Source organism: Prorops nasuta, unplaced genomic scaffold (assembly GCF_024137725.1).
Source record: "Prorops nasuta isolate Cenicafe-Biocafe unplaced genomic scaffold, Cenicafe_Pnas_1.2 PNAS00004, whole genome shotgun sequence".
Classification (NCBI taxonomy): Eukaryota; Metazoa; Arthropoda; class Insecta; order Hymenoptera; family Bethylidae; genus Prorops; species Prorops nasuta.
Window position 1 is genome coordinate 4701682 of NW_027116801.1, and position 25961 is coordinate 4727642.

Below are 25961 nucleotides of genomic sequence, written 5' to 3' on the forward strand. Positions count from 1 at the left end.
ACAATTACAAGTGTATCAATTAGAAAGTTTCTTTTAAAAACAATGGCGATAAATAAATTCTTGTTGAAGCGAACATTGATCAAATATTTTTTTTATACAAAAAGATACATACTAAATTAGCTTACAAATGTACTCGAATAAATTGCTACGGTATCAAGAGGCCCGACTGAGCAAATATTGGCAATATTGTATCCAGAAGCAGCTTGACGTATACAAAACGAAAAATTGCCAACATTTGGTTGGATGATTTATTAGCAGACTTATACCAATATCAACATGCTGCCAACATTTGGTTGTCCTGCTTATTCATGCCTCGGCGGTTGAAAATCTTTTTCTACTGGCGTAAATCTCAGGGAATCGTATAGGCTCCGGGCCAAAAGTGGGAACAAGGCAAAGAAATTGTAGGAGAGATGGAAAGAGAGTGTGGAGAAAAGTATGTAGTGCGTAGAATACGAATGCATAATGCGACATTAACGAGCGGTATGAGCAAGCGTGTAAAAATAGACTGTAAATAGCGCCAATCAGACGATATACCTGACCTAGCTTAACGTAGCGTCAACATTTAGATATACCGTAGCTCTTATATAATCAGCATGTTGCCGCTTTGCAATCACGTACGGTGCACTTAAAGTTCGCATATATCGAGTGATATAGAGGTCATTCATAATCATCATAGCAAGCATTTTTTAAGCAGCAAAGTGCCAGCTACATTGTTCGTACCGAGCAAGTTAAATATGCTCGCAAAGTCACGAGGCACTTGTAAGACGCCCCAGAGCATTGACGCAAGAAAACGTTTATCTTTGTAAATATAAGAGATATCAATTTTTGCAAAAGACCCCTCTGAATGTAAATACAAAGGAACATTAAAAAGGTGTTATGAAAAAAAAATTATATCTTTTAAAGGTACAGAGACAATGAATTATTACAACTGAATTCTGGAATTTCTTAAGTTTCTTATCATCTTATATGCAAAGTAACTTCACGGAAAATTAGTATTGTTAGGATAACTTTTTTGAAAGTAAATTTGTGATTTTTTATAAATTTCCATCTACCATGACAAACATTATTGATTTTTGTAAAATACTTATATTTGTATTATTTTGTTGTAAATAAACGTATTCTTCTTCTTTACTTAAATCTTAATGTTCTTTTTTGTTCTTGGTTTCTTCGAAATGTTCTCTTTTTACATTGAATACTTCTGGCAAACCCTGTCTATAATTAGCTATGCGGCAAACGTGATTGAATAATTGTAGCAAAATTGTTTGCTTTGCTAAATCAAATAGTACTGAGAAAATGTTATTACCATCAAGCGCTATTTGTATACTATAATATAAACTCAATTGTATATCCATAGTTATTCAAATAATAAAGATACATAATTAATCAATCGCTGTTTAGTGTAACTTATAACTAAAATCAGTAGCTCTAAAATGTAAAATATTACTAAGTTCTCATAACCTATACAGAGTAATGGAATTGAATAAAAAAGCTGGTATTTTTTGCTCTCTAATAATTGAATTAATATTAATTAATTTTACTTGCTTGGCATAATGTTATATTTTTCAAGAAAAATCCTACGAATATGTTAAAATTTTAACAAAACTTAGCAATGTTGGTTAATACCTTTGTCGTTGTTTGAATTTAAAAAAGAATAATAAAATAATTAATTAATTACGATCAATTCCGCGTATCTCTAGATATTTGTAACGCAAAAAATGTTAAAGTTATGGATAGTGGTGGGAATAGTCACAGTGTTTCTATACACGGATTTTGAAAAAGAAATTAATAATCGGTTTATATTTGTAATTTTTGTTCTCATATTTCCGGATTTGTTTCATCTCGAGCAGAACAGAACCTGATTAAGTAGCAATTATCCCAATGAAAGGTTTTTTCATTATTATGATTGTTTTAGGAATAGACTGGTTGGGAAAATGAAGCACAGCTGTTTTATGTTGAAACACCAAAGGAATCGTGATGCCAGCAGCAGTAATGATTCGAACCATAAAAATAAATGGATTCTTCCTATTATGACTTCTGTTCTATATATATTGCTAATCAAATTAAAGTCACGCTAATTGAATTAATTTCTTAGATCATTAGGCGTAGATGAAATGGACGCCTGCACACATGTTGCAAGGGATATTAGGTGGAATTCACTTAGTACTTCATTTATACTTGATTTGCTTTTTATCATGAAAGCTCTCGAGCTCAAAGGAAGGTTTTAAACGTGTTGAGCTGAGTCGGACGATTTCCGAGCTCGCCCAGTATATCCAAGCTGAGAAGATTCCGCCTACGCACTCGTTTTGGATTTGCGAGAAAGCAAATTTCTATTTCTAGAGCACACCAAAGTGTCTCCAGGAAACTGCTCTTGGTAAATTTATTTACTTGTTATAGCACACAGCTGGGTTCCTTACTCCCTTATTAATCATATTATTTTTCTAATTATTTCACTTGATTATCTTAATATCAAACGTATAAAATTATATTTGATTTTATCTCTATCGTTGAATCGAATATATATTAAACCTTGCACGATCGAATATTCAATTTTACGAAATTCAATTACAGGATACACCATAAATATTTTCTTTATTAGAATAATCGAACAATTTCCAAAGTCAAACAGCACACACACGTATGGTTTGGATTGTGATTACTTCAGCAATAAGCGACGGATCGTATAATATCAGGCAAGAAACTCGGCAAAAAAACCTATGATACGCAGTTGGCCGATAATATTCGGTAAATCGATGATATTCGGTCCGTCGGTAAGTATACCTAATAAATATATTGATTTGATCGGAGTAAAATTTCTTATCAGTTCTGTTGAAACGTTTTTTCGCTAACAATTAACGAACCGACAAAGAATAGCATAACGCGACTATTTAGAAACTCGTATTATGGCAATATTTTAAATGTGATTGTTTATCCTGAGGGCACAAGGGTATGACCACGAATAGAAGCAGGAAGAACTCTATATTAAACTAAGAACGATTGGTCAAAATCAGTGGTGAAAGTTTTGACCAGTGACAAGGCATAAATTACTTGGTTGAAAATCTAATATCTGATTCAGCTCCCAATAGCAACCAGGCTTCAACGACTAAAAATGATTTCAACTTCTTACACTGGCGCTGCTTCAAAGAATGTCTTGGCTATGCATATATATTGCATGATTCATACCGAGCTTAACTGACCTGCGACAATGTATTCGCAACGTGCACGCGATTCTAAAATACATTGAAACAATGTATGTTGTACGTAGTGCGTGAGAACAAAATATATTTCGTGTTATTAAACCGTTTCCGGCAAACTAAGCACTCGTGCGATAAGATGATGCGAAAGAATTAACTTTTCACAGCAAATTAAAAAATTAACGCCTTTGAAAATCTATCTAATTAAACAGATCTTTCCACTTGTACGCAAAAGGTGATAATGCCTTATCGATAAGCGTTATCAGGACTCTAAGTGTGTAAGCCAAATATATATCAAGTGATAAGCTGCAATTCAATTGAAAACAGTCCACTTAAAGCAATAAACCTTACTTTACTCGGTCGACGTATTTTTTAGGAGCTTAAATTTCTATCCCATCCCAACATCATTATTTTATGGCGTTCAGGTATATCATTCTTTTCTGGGTTTCACGAAATGCGATGCCTCCTTTTACGTAAAAGTGACAAAACACTGCAATTACCGACTAGCAGTCTCTCGAGAGCTTGCCCGCAAGTTAGCTGATGATACGCAGGAGACCTTTTCGGAATTAACTATCCTGGCGAGTAACGTTTTTCAACTCGGCCGTCCCTAATCCTCCTATCCCCTATGAGAGATCATAATTTTCCTTCTTCCTTTTTTCTGCCACACGCGACGGATCATAAAAAATGCCCTCGAGAGCGAAACAATGTTAAGCAATCTCATTAAATAAACTTGAACCACGTTGCCACCTTGTCTTCTGCAGAAACGTAGAGTAAACTTTAAAAAACCTATTTAATTTTAAGTTTAAGATGGCTCCCTCTTTCACAGAATCTTCCGAGCAACATATTTTCCCTCGTCAAATCGAAATTCACCATGAATTACAAACTTCGCGTTGAAAGATCGAGCCTCGTCTTGGCTCGATCTGTATATATTTCTCTGTTATTCGCATAAATAATGCATCATGCTACCACGATGCAGAGTTATTCGGACTGGATGAAAAAAAAGTTGGACGATATTTTTATTTTAAATTTATGGTGAAAGATATTGCTAGATTATATAATTGGATAAAAAAGTCTCGTGCGGTTTTTCATATAGAAAAGTCATAGAGAAAAATTGTTAGATTATAATTTGATAAATGATAGGTCCGAGCGTGACTAGGGACGACTCAATGGTAATGATACCTCATATCCGGTATCGTTTAACGCTATTACCTAACCCTTCGGGAGTCTGAGCTTCGGGAGAATCGTCCAACAGTTTGCATGTAAAATAGGGGGGGGGGGGGGGATACGGTATGTTATAGAGGCTTCCTCGGATTGTCGTCCACCTACCTACCATCTTACGTGCTACGACATTCTACTGACGACTTAAGAGCGAAGTGCTCGATTAAAGCCAGCTCTACCCACGAAAGAGGAAGCAGTTAGCGTTGGCTACAAATAGCCTTCATGCCACTTGCTAAAGCAAAGTTGCATAATTATTCCTTTGGTTTCTTGTTGTTCGCATGCAAGCTACATTATTCATAAAGCTACATCTAAAATTAAATCCAAAAGGAGATATTCAAATCTCTCGTAGTACACTAATACAAAGTTTTCATTAAAACTTTTATCTTTCGTTCAAAAGCACTTGAATCGTACTCCACCTCTTTGCAGAAGTCTCCTTAGATATAAAAATATAAAGTCTGTAATATAGATCTGATCTTCTTAAACTCGGAGCTCTTAAGATATGTCGAGAGTTATTATATGATTCTTCAATTTACTATTACTACTCTGTCGACAATAGCAGCGTCTAGGCCGGACGCAGAACCGTCCGATAATGGAAATTTATGTCGTCTATTGTAGCAGGAAAGCGTGGTCCCTAAAGGGTCGAAAACACTGTTATAATGTAATTCAATAGTAACTAAGTCGCGAAATCTAATAATTCCCCTTCCTTCTAATATCTATTTCACCTTGAGAGCTTGTAGAGTGAGGAGTAAACTTGCAATAGAACGTTTGTCATGTATATAAATAAATTTCAATCCAGTTAGAAGATTACAGTAATTGTATTTAGGAACGAAATAATCAGTCATTTTCAGGCTACATATTTTTACATGATTGAAGCAAGTGTAACAGTGTAGTTTTTACAAGATAGTTCATAGCAGTAACTTTTTACTTGGTTTTATAAAAAGTTTAGTATGCTGGCTTTATATATTCACGTAAGAAGGACCTTTCTTCTCGTTCTCTCCCATCCGTCTGCTTGCCTTTTCTCCGAGCAAAGCTTCGAGCCTCCCCCTTCCCCCTCTCCACCCCCCTTCTATCGTATGCCGTCTATGCACATTCTTCCTGGGATATACTCTATTCCCAAATGACTCTCCCTGCCGAAGGAAAATGTGGTGCTTAAAGCTCGAAAACTTTTCGGGATTGACGATAAGCTATCAGAATGATCCTTGCCTCCCTTAAGCTTCCCATATATCTTCATTATCCCATGCCATCGTGTTGCAATTCAAAGCTTTAACGCTATTTAATTCCAACTTGATAACATATGCAATTAAATTTATATTTAAATCAAAAAGAATAATCTATCATAACGATATAGACGTAAAAAATGAAAAATTCAACGAAATAGTATAGTTCTAGCCAACAAAGTTTATTTAGAATTCTTTAGTGATATCAAGACAATCCTTCTAGTCCAGTATCTCGAACGTGATTCTTCATTCGACTTCATTGAGCAACCGGCTTACTTGTGCAAGCTCAACGCAGCCTGAATATAAAACACGAGTGTATCGAACGGTTTTGCATGTCTTACACAATAAATGAAAATTGCCTATGCTAGCTCTCTCATATTAAACATTTTGAATATTTAATCGAAATATTGTAGTATTGTTTTTTATCAAAAGCTGCAAAAATTTTGTTTTACAAGTGGAAAAACTTTTTATTAATTCGTTAATCATTTTATAATAAAGAACTACATTTAATTATTTCTTAAGCATATTCTAAGGGGCAAAAATATCTTTATAAGATTTTCCTTCATCTGCAAGATGCATATCAGGAGCTTTCAGATTGAATCTATCCCAGGCAAAAGAGCTCATGCAGCTAATATAAGGAGCACTGTATGATATATGTTGCCATAGAAATGGCAAACTGTTTGCTTCTGCTGATCATACTGGAAACAGATGAAAATGTAGAACCATCGCAAACTGTTACAACGACGCGGTTGATTTTCCTGTCAGATATAGAAAATCAAATTGGCAGGTTAGTGAAAATGGGATGAGGCGGCTCGAAACAACGTAAATACGTGTTAGGATTGAACACGTGGTAACAAAGGACCAGCAGTGACACTATGAGAAAGCCCAGTAGCCATGTTGAGGGTATACGGGGTGTCCTAATCACGCCATTGTCTGACTGCCTTTCCTTGCCTTCCTGCCCGCTCGTCTGCCAGCCTATCAACCACTGTCCTGACATTTGTCAGCCTCCACTTCATCTGCGAATCCTCGCCAACAAAACGATGCTAACGAAACTGGGACCAATTTGTAAAGCAACGAAAGCATTTCATCAATCATTCCTAGCAATTGTTACTTTCCAACTGAGCTCCTGTCTACTATAAATCTTAGGATATTTAATTAATTACGAATGATTGAACAGACTGTATCGGAATTACGAGATTATTATTGCAAAAAATAGAAGTATTAAACAATGATTATATTAATAATTTTGAGATTCCTAACATTTTCAAAATTAACACAAAAAATATACATGATTGTAAGATAATCGTCCATATAAATAAGAGATTTAATCTACATTATCTTCAAACAACCCCTTTCGTAATTAAAATAACCCTCCCAAATATTAATCTCTCTTGAAATTCTTGATAGCTTCGATTAAAATGGTCGACTAATCTGACGAAAAGTCAAGCAAATTGTAAATTCTTATGGACATTCATATATTTTGCTTTAGAACAAATGGAAATTATATAGAATGAGAAGTGTAGGTTTTATAGTATATTATCGAATAAAGAGTAAAAGAAAAATCTGAAAGAATATAAAATTCGTAATTAAAATATCCCTCTCAAATATTAATCCTCTTAATATTCTCGATATAGCTTCGATTCACTAATCTAACGAAAATTCAAACCAAATATAAATTCCTGTTTACATTATTATAACATATAAGGTAATTAATTACGAAGAATATTAAGTAAAGGACACTATATATAAAGCTTTACACTGATCATTTGAAAAAATGTCGTATTATCAACAACCAAGCAATCCTTACACAATCCATTCCAAATAGCCTATAATTGTCATCGTAATTATACTTTCGCAACCAAATTGTTACAGTGTAGATTTGCAATGTCAATTGATTAGAGAGAGAGAGAGAGAGAGAGAGAGAGAGAGAGAGAGAGAGAGAGAGATACCAAAAAGAAAGCAGAAGGGATAAAAATGTGGGAGGAACGGACGATAGGCAAGTGGCCAGTGACACCGTCGCCGTCTAGTCTGGTTTGTCGGGGAAAGTTAGCGGTGCAGAGTCAAGGCCGCAGAGCAAGGCAAAACGTAGAGTGCAGCGCCGTCGCGGTCGCTCGGTCGTTCGCCAGTCGACCAACCAACCAACGAAGCAGCCAGCCAGCCAGTTAGCCAGGCTAGCCAGGTTCACCCCACCTTACCCTTGCCGCCGTCACCGCCCCAGCCACCCCCGCTAACCCCTCTAACACCGACAGCACCATCGGCCCCCGGCGGCGGGACGACGGTGAGCAGCCCAGCCCGTTCCTGGAAGGGATCACGACCACCACCTCACCTTCTCGTCCACGAACGCCATTGGAGGGGGCAACTTGTGTCTGTACTGCAGCAACGGTCGATAAAATTGTCTGCGCACATGCGCAAACCTACTCTTGTCAGCTGCGTCATTGATTCCCTCCCCCCACCCCCATAGACTTAAAGCGGAAAGCGTCGAATAAAGGTCGCTAATTTGTATAACGATCCTTACCATTGCCCCTAGATAAGTACCAAGCTAGACAAGAAGAGACTCAGTTTCTTCTCTTTCTTTCTCCTTTCCCCATAGTCACCTTATTTTTATCGCGAGTTAAAACTTGCACATTTTTGCACCTTCTTTTTCTACTTTATATCTGGCTAGAAGAGGAATAATAACTGGATTTTTACGGTATACGCTCTTTGGTATTTCTGGTAATCTGTTACTTTTATAATATTGGTGGTACAACACTCTTGCAATATAATAGCTTTAATTGGTGATGGAAACCGTAAATGCGAGGGGTATGTTTTTTTTGACAATATGATAAGTTGCATTGCAAAGGAGAGTCTGGTTCTGAAGGAGCTTGGTCCTAATTGAACGATATGGGTAAAGGGCGATTCAATTTTAATAATAAGGGTATTATGTTGATATGCTCGATGAATCGAATGGCTGATAGTAAAGAGGAGAATAAGACTGAAATGAAAAGGGATGAAATAAGGAGAATACAGATAGTAAAGGGGAGAGGGGGTATAGAGAATAGACGTATGTTTCAAAGGAGCATTAGGATTCCCGACTACTCTTGGGAAATTGAGATTGGTTCTGGGAAACAAGACCAACTGAGTGAATCTATTACTTCGCAGCTAAAGGAAGGGATGGATTTTGTGGGCATCGTGTTACTCGTCGATTTGAAGTTAAGGAAAGGAAGAGTAACAACACGAGGTAAAGCCGATTTCACGACCATCCTAGGAACCAATCTTATCGATCTTCCAACGAAAGTCTGTATTTTCCAAAGTTGGATGCACACATATGCTTTCCTAGGATGTTGCTCTACGTAACCTTAAGAATACCGTTTGCACTCGATGTATCTACGACCTTCTTCCAACTGACTGAACTTCTATTCTTTTTTTTTTTGAAAATTTTTAAAATTTGTTAAAATTGTGTAATTATTTTTAAAAGAAAAAAATACATTTCTAGATTTATATTGATGTTTTTATTGTAAGGTTTAAACTGAGTTTATTTTAGAGGGAAGGGAACATTGGATTAAACATGAATATTACGTATCTAAATGATACCTACGTAGAACATGCCGAGTACCACCCTCGCTGAAACACATCCCTAATCTGGAATCCAAACTACAGTCTGTAACATTCTGGTAACGTTCTGGACATCGGTCTATACGAGGGTTCGTTGCTAATGTCGTTAACATTAAAGTACCAAAACGCAAAATCTTCATTAGTGTCACGAATTGTCACAATAGAATTTTTTTAATAATATTGGTTGCATGACAGATAGTGTGAATTTTTATGAAAAAAAACCTGAATTTTTTAATTATGCTTCTATGTACTTTTAAAAATTACATCAAAAAATATTTTTTCGCTTCAAATACATGGTAAGTGACATAATTCCTATACATCGAAAACCTAGAGAAAATTAAATATCCGTAGATTTTTTGATAGACGAGATATGGCATCGAACAAAAATGTTTCAGTATATAGTAAAAGCAGCACACAAGCTTTTATTCTTCTGTAAAACACGTGAATATTCATTTATTTAATATATTATTTGCGTTAATTCTATGCATTGTTAAAAACCATTCGTTAGGAATAAAATTGACTATTATTTTATCCATCCACTGTTTGACATTTATGCAATTTCGTTAACTAAACAACCTTTACCAAGTCAGTAGAATTCGAACGACATATGAGAGAAAAAGGGTATTATTGCTCTATTAGGTCACTCTCGTACCTATGAAATTTTCGGTCCCTAGTGACATTCTAGTCTGGGTACAATTTTAAACTTTATATATCAAAGCTGAATCCACTTGAACCAAAGTTACATGTTACTGAAAAACTGGACACGCCCAGCAGTAGCATCTCGAGTTACCCGTAGCAACTGCCTTGCGTTCTAGCCATTAATCGTACCAGATTTAGCTAGCTTGCTATTACACAAATCTCGTTTAATTGAAAATTACTGTTGGTTACCCCTAATCCAATTCCCAACTAATAACTGTAGGCAGCAATATACATCGTTACATCTTACTGAACAACCATGCGGAAGCTCCCTACTCCCTCTGACCAACAAGAGAACCCACAAATTTTTCAAAAAGTTTCAGTTATCCCATGTAGAGAACGTCTGCGATTGGCTACATTAAAGTTATATACATATATTATATTATTTAGATGATTGGCAGACTGGTTTAATTTAGTAGGGAAACCTCGGCTTACCTGCGTAACGGTGATTTCTCGCATTGGACAGCGCATACTTGCATTTCAAAATAGATATAACATAAAATAAGCACACCTATCTCTCTGAAAAAATAAACTGTGCAAATAAATATCAATGATTTATAATTAATCCCAACTATAACTTCAATATGAAAAAATACAATTTATTATGCACAACCAATAAGCTTACATGTGCATTATTATATTAAAATGAGTGTAGGTATAATACCGGGCTACACGTAGAAACAAATAAAATATTCCACCCTCGCGTACTTTTGGGAAGGGCAGACAAATCGATTTATCGCGAGGAAGAGAAGCAAATCACCGCGTGTAACGCCTCGTATTCCAAGTATTTCTCTATCAGGAGTTTTCCCCCGGTTACCCCGCGGGAATTGATGGCAAAGTGTGCGGGAAACGTTGCTGGGATGGACAAAGACACCAAGATAAAGACGGAAGAGAGAGAGAGAGAGCTATCGAGGGTAGGGGGAGGGGTGGTCCGACAGCTTTGCAGGAATATTGTCTACTCGTAATACGTTTCTTCCTGCTTTCCGTTCCCTTCTTTCCCTCTTCGTTAATTACGCCGAGAATACCATTGACACTGAATCCCTAGCTTCTTCTACACCGAGAACAATTTTCCCAAAATTCTCAACCTAGTAATAGCTGTTTCAAAAAATTCTTAATAAATTTAAGTATTTTCCCCTCGGAATAAACTCTAATAATACAAATTGATTCTTAAAAATTTTGCATTATTATTTAGTAAAAAAAGTATTTATTTCAATTTTTTGCACATGAAACAAGGTTGAACTAATCACAAGCTAAGAATGGCTGCAATTGGATCGGTAATGAGAGAGAGAGAGAGAGAAAGAGCAGATGTTTTTCTTTTTTCAAAAAGCTATAAGCTTACAGAGAGCCCAATTGTTGGCGCACTTGTAGTCGTGGAATGAATTGGTTCGAATAGAGAAAGCCATTGGGTATATGACTATCGAGGAAAACGATGGTAGTCTTCTTATTTCCATAACGGGATTTTATTTCCAATTTCTCGTAAGCACCAGAAAAGGATTTTTAGAAAACTTTTATAAGAAGCAAAATCGTTTATGCATGTTGTCAAAAACGCGTCAGCTTTCCGAAAATCTGTTAAATAGCGCAGAGCTATTAATTCGTTACATTAGATTTATTTAATTATATACTTGTTGTCATCGCTATACGTTATAGATAATCTCTTCTCAAATACAAGCTTTTCTTTAATGCATTTAGAAATCCAGAACGAAAATCTCTCCGATTTTTTTCTCAAGACCAGTCATATTTATACCATAATATTTCACGAATAAATAAGTTAATAGTTCGTATAGAGAGTTTACTGTTTATGGCTTTTTGATATAAAAATATTTTTATATAATACAAATCGAAGTCAGCAAAATTTTATATCACTTTTATTAGGGACAATTTACTGAAAACAGATCGTCGTGAAATCGAGAATGCTGACTAATAAAACGGATAAAATTGGGAATTCACGTTTCAACGTGCAACTACCTTTCAACTGTGATACTACTTAACATGAAAGAAATATGAAAAACTTCCCCATACGATATCTGATCAGGATTCGTTATCGTAATTAAACTTTTATTTTTCTCTTGCCTTTTTACAAGATGTTTGCTGGAATTAAATATTTTTTCGCTTCGATAATCACCGTTAGATTTCTGATTTATAGATATGCAGAGAGTTGGTCGTCATTGCATCTTATCATTATATAGTATACTAGCTATATTCGTCAAAGGTCATAAAAATTCATTCTTCCTTTCTTGCCTTGAGCAATATTAAATCTCAAAGCAATAAAAAGCAAACTTTCATCTGCTGTTTTAATACAGGCTTTGATTAGAATTCCTACAAGTAAATAACATCGTAACATTGATATTTATGTGAAGTTATTGCTCAAATCGCCGTTAAGCAATTAAAAACATTGTATATTTATTAATTTTAATCACCAACGAAATTAATGAAAAAGAGAAAATTGCAATACGATGGGAAATAATAAAAGAAAAAATTATATGCTTAAGTAAACAGCATATACTTGGAAAAAAAAATTTTTTTTGCCATCATTAGGTACTTAAAGGTATAAAAAGGAATGACAATAAATTAGGATCAAAGATGAAAATAGAAGCAGGGGTGACACTAAACGGGATAAACATGGGGCTACCTTATATCGATCTGGTTGAGGTAGGTCTAGGACCCAGGGGAGACCAGAGTCTTATCCGAGTTCAAGGATAAATTTCAAGGACATGCCAGTATAGTACCTTCCCGATAAAAAACAATATCGTACCAAAATAATTCTTTAAATCTATTAATAGCATTCAATATACTATATGATCATTCCATTTTAAAACAATAGACAATGATGCAGTGATATATTAACTTGAAACATTATTTTTTGGTAAAAATAAATATAATCATAATAAATTGAATTAAAGTAAATAGGAATAATAAAGTAATGATAGAGTACTGAAATGTGAATTCTGTAGATCTTTTTTATCATGTGCGTTTGTTCTTTTACGAGAAGCGAGCGACATCACGATGATTATGCAACAGGAAGGCTACCGCTTCAGCTAATGACCTTTGATGCAAAGATCTATTGTGCATGGGATCCAGGATGAGAACACGTATACAAAATGTGCATGTGACAAGAAATCTTACAGAGTTAACAAATGAGTTGGTAGATTAACGAGGAAAATACTACAAATATAGAGGTATTCCATTAATCTTAAAAGAGCGAGGTACCGCTTGAAAATTGTTCTTATCCGTATCTCTCTTAATAATCGTTTTGAATATTTTTTATAAATGTAGAATTTATGACAATTATAAAATATTAACAGACTCTATTGTAAGCGAAAATAAAATAGCAATATATTACTACATTTAAAAAATTAAATTTAAGTAAATAATAGAAAAATATATATTTTATAAAACAGAACCAACCTAAGAAAATAACAAACGATTAGCATATCAGTTTTATGTTTCTATATTTTCTATGAAATGCTGAACCATTCATTGTTTTTTCTAAAATGAATTATCAAATTTTTAAGGAAAATTGGCGGTATGTAATTTTTTATTTAAGATTCTAATCAAAACTTGTAGCAACTCAGAAGTTTTAAGGAAGATTGCACTTTCCTTGTGTAAGGTACTTATCTAGAGAACCCTGTTAGATCTAAAGGGAGTTCGAAGGCGAAACTTCTGTCCATCGTTCCGTATGAAGCTTGAATTTAATCAACGCTCACAGGTATAAAGGCACGAACCAGGTTATATTACTTGGAAACTATCCCAGAAGTAGTTGGCGATGTGGTTGCCATTTTCAAGGTCCAGCTTCGCACTATCTCATTAGACTTCTTAAGTCAGGAATAAGGTAATTAATTTATCTGGTAAATATTATTAAATAACAGGTTAAATAACATTTTAAAGATTACGTTTCCCGCTTTATCAAGCGTATCATTAATAAGGCATTTCAGATTAACAGAATCATGCATGCTTGCTGGACTTCTGAAAGAGAAATTCAATTTTCACGACGATACCAGAGACGATATTATCGGGATTTTATAAGAGATGCAATAAAAGCTTTTCAACGCTTGGCATTCCATCGTACATCAGTGTCGATCTACTGAAAAGCAAAGTCTCCTCGTCAATTAATTGTGATCAAGGGGAATAGACTTGATGAAAAAAGTAATGAAAGAGCAAAGTAAAGCTGATTGTTAAATTAAAGCGGAAGTTTTAGTTATTCTTCAATTTTTTCAAGTTTAAATGAACCATTGTCCAAAACTCTTGGATCGTTTTCATTTACTCATTCTTATATATAAATAATTCATGTTTAGCTTATGGACTTTCTTTTTCCTCAAACTGTAAAATTAGTAGAAAAAGGACTTGGCTTATTTTTATGAACACTTCTGATTCGTCAAAGAACGATAATAATGTATACATATTAATAAATGATGGAATTATTAGTTGAAATTTAAGAGACATTTAAATTTAAAATATGTACGTCAACAAATACACATCAGTATACATAGCGGTTACACCTCAATTCAGCAGATCGTACTTATACATACTGGTTTGAATCTGAAAATTTAGGAAATGATTGGTTTAAATGATATATTAATATTGCTATGCTAAAAAGCTATTGAAAACACTATTCGAACGTGTAAAAATCTATAGATTTAAAAAAAATACATTTAACTTGTGTGTCCATCAAATAACCTACAAAATCATGACCAAAAAAATGCAAGGTCATTATTAATTGGAATTTTTTAAATTGAATATTAATCTAAGCCAATTAAAATAAACCATTAAAACATCTGTAGAAGAAACTAAAATTACTTGGAAGTCTCTTTCTGAGAATACAACTCAACGTTACGTTTGAAAAAAATTGCACCAACTTTTAAAAGGTACGACAAATGAAGCAACTCTTTGCTTTAAATCAGGTCAACAAAAAATACTATATGCGAATTTACTACATAGTGGTACGCCATTTTCCTCTCATTTTATTGCTTCTTTTTTACAAATTTATAACTCGTGACTGTAATGTGGAAGTGACTCTATAGGGGAAAAAAACTTGAACAAGCAACAAATATCCCAATAAGGTTGACAAGTGTACACAAATCTTCTGTCAATGATCCGTATGGAATGGTATTTTAAAGGCTTATACAGACATGCAACGGAGAACAACGAAACATAACTTTATCGCGTAACAAGTCTGGACGGGACATAGTAACGTAATGGCAATAAAAAGCTTGATGTGCGACTGAAAATACAAAAGCATACGTTAGGATGATGGCTGACGAGGTGACATAGTAGACTTAAACATAAACATAAACGAAATTCAATATACTAAAGTACGTTCCGTTTTTGTGTATCTCCAACTATGTTTATGTTTACGTTCATCACTTTGTCCGCTATCACCGCTACGCAGTTCTTTTGTATTTCTAAATAAAAGCTCTTAGTCACTAATTCCTTATGTCTTAGCAATTTGCTTGACCAATAATTAAAACAATACCCACTACGCACGAAATGTTATTATAAACAAATAGATTCATTGAAAGAGCAATAAAAAAATATAAGAGTTATTTAATCACTGTTAATTTATAGAAACGAGAGAGTTGCATAGAACCGCGAGCAACCGAGCAATATTTCGTGCATGGGAGCCAATGAATATCGGGTAGTGGATTTTCATGATTTGTTCATGCACCGAAATAAGAGGAGAGTTGCAAAAGGGAGGAGGCACAGTAGCAGAAGAAACGAGGAGCAGGAGGGAGTAGACACATAGCCGCGTATAGCTTTTATTGGGTTCCCTCACTCGTGGTGAAGAACAGAGGGTTTATAGCAGGAAAGCCCCGTCGTGATTTCCTATTCACGCTGGCAATCCCGAGCTTTAAAAGCGACGAACGAGCACCGAGGGGTCCGAGCTACCGCTGCACATCGGTATTCAGTGCACAAAAGGCAAACCTTGCATTTTGCAATTCGCATCGCGCATAAGGGTCGCTTCTCCTCGGCCACCCCATCGTCACCCTCGCAGAGAGGATGGTTTTGCAGTGACCGCATTGTTGCTAACGATAGATTCCACATATTTGCTTCTTCTTTTGTTAAACTACTGTTCAATTAAATATTCAAGCAGATATTCATCAAACTCGAATAATGATAATACTATTTCCCATAACTTTCATCGAAAATTAATTTCACTTTTAACACGCTACGGAGACGTAAGAATTGTACCCGGATTTAAATATATGGAATAAAAATTTTAAAATGTCTTGCGCCAAAAAATGTTAACTCCTGTAAAAGAGTTTAATATATAAAAGAGATATTTCTTTAATATAAAAAATTGATATGTTTTTTTGTTACGAGGATAAGCATTTTCTCATGTTCATGGTTTCAAGTGTCAAATGATGTGGATAAATTATAATAAAACGTTTTTCCATTTTTATTTGCTTGTTGATTTCTTGAAATATTTTCTCAATAGACTAAAACTTCACAGAAGCTACTTGCATGGATCACCGTAGATAGGCACGAGTGAAGTTTGAAGGGGATCTGGACTGGGCTAGTCATGCTTTTTTTAGGACCGTCGGAGTGGGACTTAAAATAACGAGCAATTTGACGGTCGAGGCCAGCACGTCATTTGCATACCAAAAAGCCTTTGGTCATCATTAACCGTAGAGTGACTTTATAGGCGGACTCTCCTTTCTGACCTTGAGCAACGAAGCTACAATCGTTTTCGTTTATGCAGACGTTTATTTCATGATAAAACATTTAATTCAACGACATCACCGTTTATATTCTATTTTCAAACAAATATACAGGGTGCTTCTAATCTAAACATATGTATTTCGATATCTATCAGCACTAATAAGGAATAGCTAAAACGAACGTGGTAGAGGGTCTGATGGTGGTGAAAATTAATTCAGAAATGTAATTTTTATTTCATATTCTTTAACTTTCGAGAACTTTCCGGAACAATAAATTAATTTTCTAATTTTTTAGCCAGATATTTATGAGACTATTGACTTTTAAATTGTACATATTTAAATTTACACATAAAGAATCAATAAATTATCTTTTCAGTGATTTTTAAAGTAATTGATTATAGCAGCTACACAATATTACTGAATATGCCTCTTTACACTTTAATTCAATTGTTTGACTAATTTTTTAATAGTATTCGTTGTTTGAAAGATTATATTTCTAGACATAAAGAGTACTATATATATCATTTACAGAGGGTAGTATGCAATTATATAATGTACATGGACACTTTTTACGATAAAAACTTTTCCACACACACACACACGTAAATACAGATTAAAAAACTTTACTCGTATATGCACTTATATATGTACGTAAGAAGTAAGTCTGGGGGATTATTGATTTTTCGTAGTATTTGGGGTAGGACGACAGTGTTACGACGTAGTTTGAAGGGCAGGATTTACCTCGGGGTATACCATAACTCCAGAGCACAGACGTGTCATATTCTTGATCAATTTCTTAATTGTAAAATTCTATAATATATGGCCTCGCCCTACATAAATTTGAATCAGTAATAAATATTTAAAATATTGCCTAAAATAATCATAGCCATTACTTTGATCTGTGAAATCGCGTGTGCCTCCTGGCAAAATAAGATTAATTTATCCATATAGAGAAAATAGGGTCAGAATTCGAGATAGCAAGTTGATGATACTGCACACATTTTTTACCACTAGCTATACATACGATATATCATAACTTAGTCATCTCATAAACAATATAGTTTTCATTATTTCAAAATTCAAATTAACTTTTTACTTTCATACAGCAATATTTTTGCCATGTTAAGAGGTACGATAGTCACATGATAAGTAGTAAAAGTAAGCTATACGTAAACGATACACTGAGTATATCTTACTTGAAGAGGAGGGAATTGTTAATTTGTAATCTTACTTTTTCTACTTTGACTTTTAATTCGACTTGTCGAAGAAATCATATTATTTTTATAAAATTCTTAATCCTTAGTTATGTGGATGAAACGCTATTATATTTGAATATATTTAACTGAGATACTTTATCAATAAAAAAACTTGCAATTACCCAATGAAAACAGACCCAATCCGCCAACGGTAAAAGAAAAGCAAATCACACAGATCCACTTAACTACGAAAGAGCAGTAGTAAAGCGGAAGCTCCAATGTTAAAAAAACAATTTTGTTTAATTTATCGACAAAATAGCGTGTATTATTTTGGTCTATACAACTAGTACAAATTTAATCGAAATCAAACGATACCCTTAAAGTGATAACATTTATAATGAAGTTTTTGTTAACAAATTCAGTATAATACCCTTTATGCTTTGTTAATTCCTGGAAAACAAAGAGAACGTGTAACTTACACCATTGTAACTTTAACTCACCTCTATCATATTATACTAGTTATGATAATAATTCGCGACAACCTACCAAGAAAGAACAGTCTAAAGATAAATTACCATTTTACGTACTTAAATATTTAAGAAGTTATAAAAAAACAAATGAAATCTACGTATCATATTATAGACAAATGATTTAAATGATTGATATAATACATGTCTTGGAAAGGTTTGCAAATTTCGGATGTTTACTAAAGTCACTAATAGGGATTCTCTGTCAGTGCACTATATATAACAAGTAGCCGAAAGTTGAAAATATTTCCGAACCCTAATCTGACAGGAACCCTTCAAAATAAAGAATTACACAAGTATAAAATAGCTTACATTACGTTCGTTCGCTTTCGAACTTATCGCTTTATCCGATATAGTTCTAGCATACCAATTTTAAAAACGTATTAATATTTTTTACTCTTAATTAAAATCCGATTTTATAGTTTACTCTTGTTGTGGATTTTAGAATCTGACACCTCTTGTTCACCAGTCTAACATTTTATCCAGTTGTGGGGCTGTTACTTATGATATGAGATATGGAAGAGCAATCTTTTGTTTGTAATTGCTTTAGAGCATATTTAAGCATATTATTCGATAACATTATTTATAAACGTGTTAATTGCGCAGATTTCAACATGTAAAGTAACACACAGGAAACACTAATAACACATTTATGTGTGTAAAATAATGCGTTTTTGTGCATTATATAACCCACTAAGCATTTGCAGTGTGTTTATGCTCCATCCGCATATTAATAATGTGACCGGCAAATAAGTCGTGTTATTACGAAAAGCCGAAATGCTACTTATTATTTTGAGGGTATATATATAGAAGCATACAAAACAAAAATAATACATAATCAGTCATTAAATTTATAGCAACAAATAAAATTTTATTTTCTAGATTAGCCTTATTACTCATTAATAAAATTATTGTTTCACAAGGGTCTCTATAAATTGGCAAATAATTCCAAATTTTGAAAATTTAGGTTACCTATATACTCTGTATAAAAAGTTAGCTAATTTAGTTGCAAATTTTCAAATTTACCGTTCGTGAGAAAATTGTTGATTATAAATAAATGACTTTTATATTCTCTCGAAAAAGACCACTTGTAAAAATTCTATTAATCTTTGCAACAAAAAAATGTAGATAAGAATTCTGAAAAAATCGAAGAATATCTTGTAAACCGACGTAAAAAATTTTGCCATAAATTTAGTGTCTGGCATGAAAAACAAGTTATAAATGAAAGTATAAAATGTCTCGATAATGTCTTACCTTAATATGATAGGAGTTAAGCTTAGTGCGAGGCAAACTATTAAATGCGCTGAAGTCTTGACGACGTGAGAATATGCCATTGGCGCCACAGCTTTGTCTGTAAATAAGGAAACAAAACAAGATTAGCTTTAAATCTTTAAATACATTTGCAAAATCGCTGAACGAGATAATGAGTGCATAACGTGAGTTGAATTTTTTTTCTCCAATGTTTTGTAACCAAAGTGCTTAATACATTTGATAATATCGTAGCAGACTATTATTGAAGGAAATGGAATTTTATTAACACAGTCATTAATCAACAAAACCATAACAAAATTAAACGCAAGGCTATTTTTGTAATATTTTTCTGTTTTGACGAAATTTTCGTAAACAATGTTTACCTTTTTTCATTATTCCGAAGAACTGGTAACCTGACTAATTTACCCGGAAGTTATTTATCATCATTTCCGCAACTGCAGACATATTGCGAGTGCACTAATCTTAGAGGGAATCATATTGTTTTCGCGGAACTAAAACGTTATCAGTTATGAAGAAAAAGCATGGTGAACGCACAGAGGATAACTGCTACAGAAACATAGATAGCAAAATAGCAGAGAGAGAAACGATGCATGATCAAGATCTGCCGACAGAGTGGTCGAGGATCACCTATATAGTGCAATCGTCGCTTCAGCTTTGTTATTTGTAAGACCAGTCATTCGCTGCTTGCTTTAGTAATCTTAAAATCTATACGCTCGTATACACTTGTAAACAAAACAAAGTTGCTCAGCAGCGAAACATTCTGTTGCAAAACGTTTATTACTAAAATATATGTGTATACTTATATCGAGGAAACGATTTTATAGTCTATATACTATGCTATGTAACTAATTATTATATAACTTCTGTACTCTGAGATTCGCCATGAGGAAAGATATTTTTCTTGTGTGAAGAACTTGTCACTGTCTTTAAATAGTGGGACACCGCAAATGGGCATTGTAATCGTCAACAGCATTGAGTCATATCATTCAAGTTTATCATTAATAAATTTCGTGCTATTTTCAATCACCAAGGTTACTTCATTTATTCCGTTAATGCTAGAACAACGATGACTAATACCCTTATGCAAGTATCATTTGGTTAAGAGCACAGACCCAGCTTCGTTGACTTGTCAACAACGATTAATTTGCAGACTCTAACCGAGACAAATGCTGATCATCACAATATTATATATTCTTAAAGCATGAAAATAGATACTGGAGTTATCAGGTTCAAAAACTGTTTTGATTATGTCTCAAAATATATACTTTATGTTTACTGCAGATTAATGTTCAACATAGGATGACCGACTTGCGATGCACGTGCACTCATTTTATAAATTTTAATTAATGATAAATGCTTGTGAAAGCTGGCAAAACAAATGTTTATCACACTTGAAACTCGGCTCATTCGTAGCGAGGCTGGCTCGACCCACAAAAATATTCCGATAGGGTGGATCACCCAAAAAAACGTCAAATTCACATTCTTCAAACCGGTTTTTGCAGTTGGAGCGTATGAGCTCTGTTGGCCGAGAGTAAAGGTAAATTTGGCACGGGAATATTAGTCCAGTCAAGTCAGTTTTTTTTTATTTCTCGACTATCCAAAAATTGAATACAGTTGTCGGTATACACAAGGTAACTTTTTCCCTTCGATGGAATGAAATTTGTTCTGTTGTTAAAATTTATTCAAAGTTTAATAAAATTAAAGTTAAAAGAGCCCTCTGAATAGCCGTGTATTGTATCGTGGAATGGTCATTGAATTTTTCGCCATTTCTGAATTCTAATTATTAATTGGCCCTTTTCAATGAATAACGCAAAGACAATGTAAAATTCATGTACCTATTTATTTCAAATTTTACCAAAGTGCCTGCACAATTACAATTCTCAATTTTTTACATGCTTAGAATTTTTGTGGATACTATTTATAACAGTCTTTTGAATTTCAGAGGAACTATTGACTTTCTTAGAGAAACGATAAAGTTAGATTCTCCTATGAATATTCGACATTACGTCTATATAAATGCTTAAAATCATACAAACTTAGAATCCCTTGATAGCTTCTTACCACTATTTTCTAGCGCTTCTTTGACAAATTTAGTCTCAAAAGTATAGATAAAGTAATAATTTGAAGAAAAATTAAAGGAAATTTATGTTTCATTTAATCCTTAAACAACACGTCGTGTCATCCTAGCTTACGCAAACCTCACACTATGAGAATTGACACTTTTCAAACATTCATAGTTTATGGAAGCGATAATTTGAATGGTAACATACAAACATTTAAGAGTTTTGAACGAAAACTACATAGAAAATTCTTTAAAAATATCCAAATAGTAATAAACCAGTGACAAAATATTGACAATTTAAAAAATAAACATTCTTTTTCAACAGAAAATTTAAACAAATAGGTATTTCTTTGACATACACGATAACTAAATATTATCAATTAATTAAATAAATTAATTATCTTATTATATTACAATTGTCATTCTTTTAACAATTTATTTATGAAAATAATAATCTCGTGGAAAACTCAATCATCAAGATAGGAAAATATTATTGCTTTTTTCTAAAGAATAAAGAATAACACCACTTCTGCTGTCTTTATCGCATTAATCTAAATATCTAGGAAATTAGTCGTCATTGCAGAAATATTTCCTGCAGAAAAGCAGCATGCACGCTGAGATCGATCGCTTAACCAACCGCACCAGTTGTAATTAATTTTCCCTGATGGTTTATTTCTGTGGTGTTTATACGTTAATATAATTTTGAAATTAAAACTACGCGTGTTTTTGTGTATCAGTAGAAATCCATTAAAAAAAAAAACAAACAACCAAACTCTAACAACTATTTGGAAGACGTCGAATCTTCAGTTTGGTTATCAGAGAAAATTTCGTCTTTCGATCAAATATCGTTATAAATTAATCATTAAGTGGATATCTATTAATTTTTAAAGGAAAATTGCTAACAATGTAGAAGGTTTTTGCAATTTCAAGATAAAGCCTACGCAGGCTTCATAACCGGTCTGCTATTCTTAGCAACTTGCTCTTGCGTTTTCTCTCATCTACTATATTTGCATATTTATTATTAAGAAAGAGCAAATCAGGTACTACAACACGTCGATGATTGCCGTTAAGCTTGAAAATATGCATGGTAAGCAGTCTTCTACTAGCCTACGTTACGAGACTGGTAGAAGAGAAGTCGTATTTTTACTAACAAATGGTTAATTAATTAAACAGATTATTGAAATATTAAAAATAATTCTCGTACTACACCAATAACATACCTCCTTTCTAAAAATTAGTGTAAACAAAATTCTACAAGAATGCTATCTTACGAGAATTATACTTTCCGATTGACCTTATATTTAATTTAGTATTTTTTTACGAGCGTCAAGTAGTGAGTCAATAAGTAATGTACTATGCTTAACTCGAAATTGTTATTCGCGTTTATCGAGCGGCGTTCTTTCGTAATTTATTATGTCGACGACGATCGGGGTTGTTAACGTGGAAGGAGTTCCAAGAATCGTACAAGTTGTTCAATGTAATTCCAACACACACACACACACACACAAAACATACTAATATGGTGCTCGCATAAACTCAAATACAATGCGTATAATCGATGCTATCTCAATTCAATATTCCTGAGAGCAATGACTGAAAAGCAATTACCAGATTCACGTTCGTTGAAAAAGCATGTAAGAATATAAAGCATAATATTGTATTCTCTAGTTCAATAACAAAGTTAAAGGCGAGCGCTGAGAATTTTTTATCGCTAACGAATGAGTTATATAGGCGGAGTTTTAGCGGGCTTAGAGTCGACACCACGCGCCGTTCCGTGCGTGATACACACATGCTTGTAATCAAACAAAGTGGCTGGAGAGGGAACGCGCGTTTATTTTTAGATAATAAGCGTTTTGTTTACGTTTCGGAAAAACAACTGCAATACCGAGCGAACGAATGAATCGAAGCAGGGAGAAAAATATTCAGCAAGCGAGAAATCAATATCGTACGGAGAGTATAGCAAAGTACCTATGAAAATTGGTACGTCCAAGCATGCAAGAATGTTTAAGCGTTCGTCTCAAGGTAGCCGGGTGCAAGGGGGCCAACGCTGTTTCTTTCATGAAACGTATTTGCGTGTGTGTGTGTGTGACGTCACTGACAATCCAGTCACACACACACAACAGTGCATACTATATACCTGTGTGTGTTTATCACTGCTTTTTACTCAAATGAATATCTTAGGTTAAACGTAATAAAAGTATTTTGTAAATTAGCAGCTGAACCGAGATTAACAATTGTGTGTGTGAATACAGAAGAAAGTAGTAACTTAAAACCAAATTCTTTCCGGAAATAATAGAGATATTTGTTGAAAGTATCTTCTCGATTTTCAAAGAAAAATCTGTGCGCTGCAGTCTATACTTGTTTTTATTAGCCAGGTTCAGTGCAGACTAAAGTTTCCCAAAGTTACAGATTCTACTGCCGCCACAAAAATGATGACCGCTGTATAGAATTGATAATAACTTTCGGTAACTCTTGTCTCTACCGAATTGATGCTTTTATTTCTGTAAAGTATTGAGTAACTGTATCACTGTAAGAGAGCGTGACGCGTGATGCAAAATGCAAACCGCGTCCGGCATCTCCCGACGTTAAGACTATTAAATGTTAGCTGCCCACACGTTACGGTATAACTCTCATGTACACATACGAAATAATCTATACATTTGCTGGCAAATGGATACATTAACCACATCATTTGACAAATGTACAAATTAGGAAAATGCTACAAGTTGTACGTTACAGTTGCAAATTTAATTTTTTCCTAAATTACACTGGACAAGACAAAGTTTGGAATCTGCATCAGCATCAGAAATGCATGTAAATTTGAAACGATATGTTTTAGCGTTTCTATACACAAAATTATAGGCTACTGGGTCACAGATTAATCATTTTCTTTCAAAACTTTGTTTTTACAGATACGAATACTTGTCTTGGCACGGCAGTACATCTGGCTCAAGATTGCGCGAACACAGCCATAAATCAGGTTATAAACCAATTATTTTTTAATGCTCGCACATTCTGCCTTGCGTTGAGAACACGCACGAATCCCCTCCCTTATTTCAGCACCCATATACGTGAATGCCATTTTTTTGCGACGCCGGTGAAAAAGCGTTACGTGCATAGGACTCTTTCTACGTTGCTAAGCCACATCCGCTAACATGTCTCCGTGTTATAAATGGATACTTGTCCTGGCGTGCATAAGCCTACCTGTAAAAACCACACCGACATCGTGTAAGCTCGGTAACAAGGTCACGGACTTATGATACCGCATGCGAGTGATTGAACCGCGATTCTTAGATACTCTTTCCCCTCCTTCCCCCATTCTGAGTTTAAAGCAAACGCTTATTTACCAAACAGCGAAGTTTCAATGTGCATTTTTCTGAAATCTATTTTTACTTCGGTTTTACACGCAAATGCATATACATTCACATGCCATCGTGCTACGTATTTTTATCAAACAGAATGTCCTGAACAAAATGATTATTTTTAAACATAAAATTCTTTCGATCGCTATATAATTTATATGAACAACTTTCAGTAGATTTTTGAAACTAAATCCCCGCTTAGTTTTCCAATATTCGCTTGTTTGACATAAAACAGCCGACTTATATTCGTTTCCCGAAGCCGACATTTTTCTACACCGGAAGTAAGAAAATCCCCACTTGTTTTAAGGCTGATTCACACTATTACAGCAACGGAACGTCACAACACCAGTAGCTATACATTAATTGGACTAGAGTGAACGATACATTTGCACTCTTCGAGCTAACGTGACTGTACGCCGTTGTCGTAACGGTCCGCTGCCGTATTATAGTGTGAATTAGCCTTTAAAGGGAGTTCACTCCTGAGGACAGTCTAATTACAGCACGTACGATGATCTCTTAAAACGGTGCACTGGTCACTCGCAGCACTTTAACAGTTATACAGAATTTCTTGATTGGTTCGAGCCTGCAGAGCCGAGCCTCTGCATCGATTTATTGTGTTCGAAGGTTTATAATGATGCAGCCTTCGGAAACCACTGGATTGATGAGATGAGTCAGCAGATCAATAAATATACATGCGAGACTGCTGAGACAATTCGATGTATCCGTCTCCGAGAGAACAAACACCTCGTTTAAAATTAAATCAAAGACGATCCAGCTGGAGACATTTTTTGTTTATACTCGATACGAGGTGAAAGTCTCGGGACGCGAACTGGCACAGGCGGCTATTGGTAAACATGCAATGTCCCTTCGAGGGGGATCGGTTAATAACGAGATGGTGCGAGAGAGGATCGGCAAAAGCTAAGACGGAGACGAAGTTTCTTCCCGATGTCCTTGAGTGTTGCAGATGAGACTG

General features: G+C 34.4%; 1 protein-coding gene across 1 annotated transcript in view; it reads right to left on the reverse strand.

Moving 5' to 3' along the window:
* The window catches only part of heca (headcase), a 120573-nt gene that overhangs the window by 84047 nt on the left and 10565 nt on the right, over positions 1 to 25961 (reverse strand). The window contains exon 2 of the mRNA XM_066726573.1: positions 19547 to 19643. Within this exon, the coding sequence (XP_066582670.1) occupies positions 19547 to 19643 (97 nt within the window). The remainder of the gene's footprint in view (positions 1 to 19546; positions 19644 to 25961) is intronic.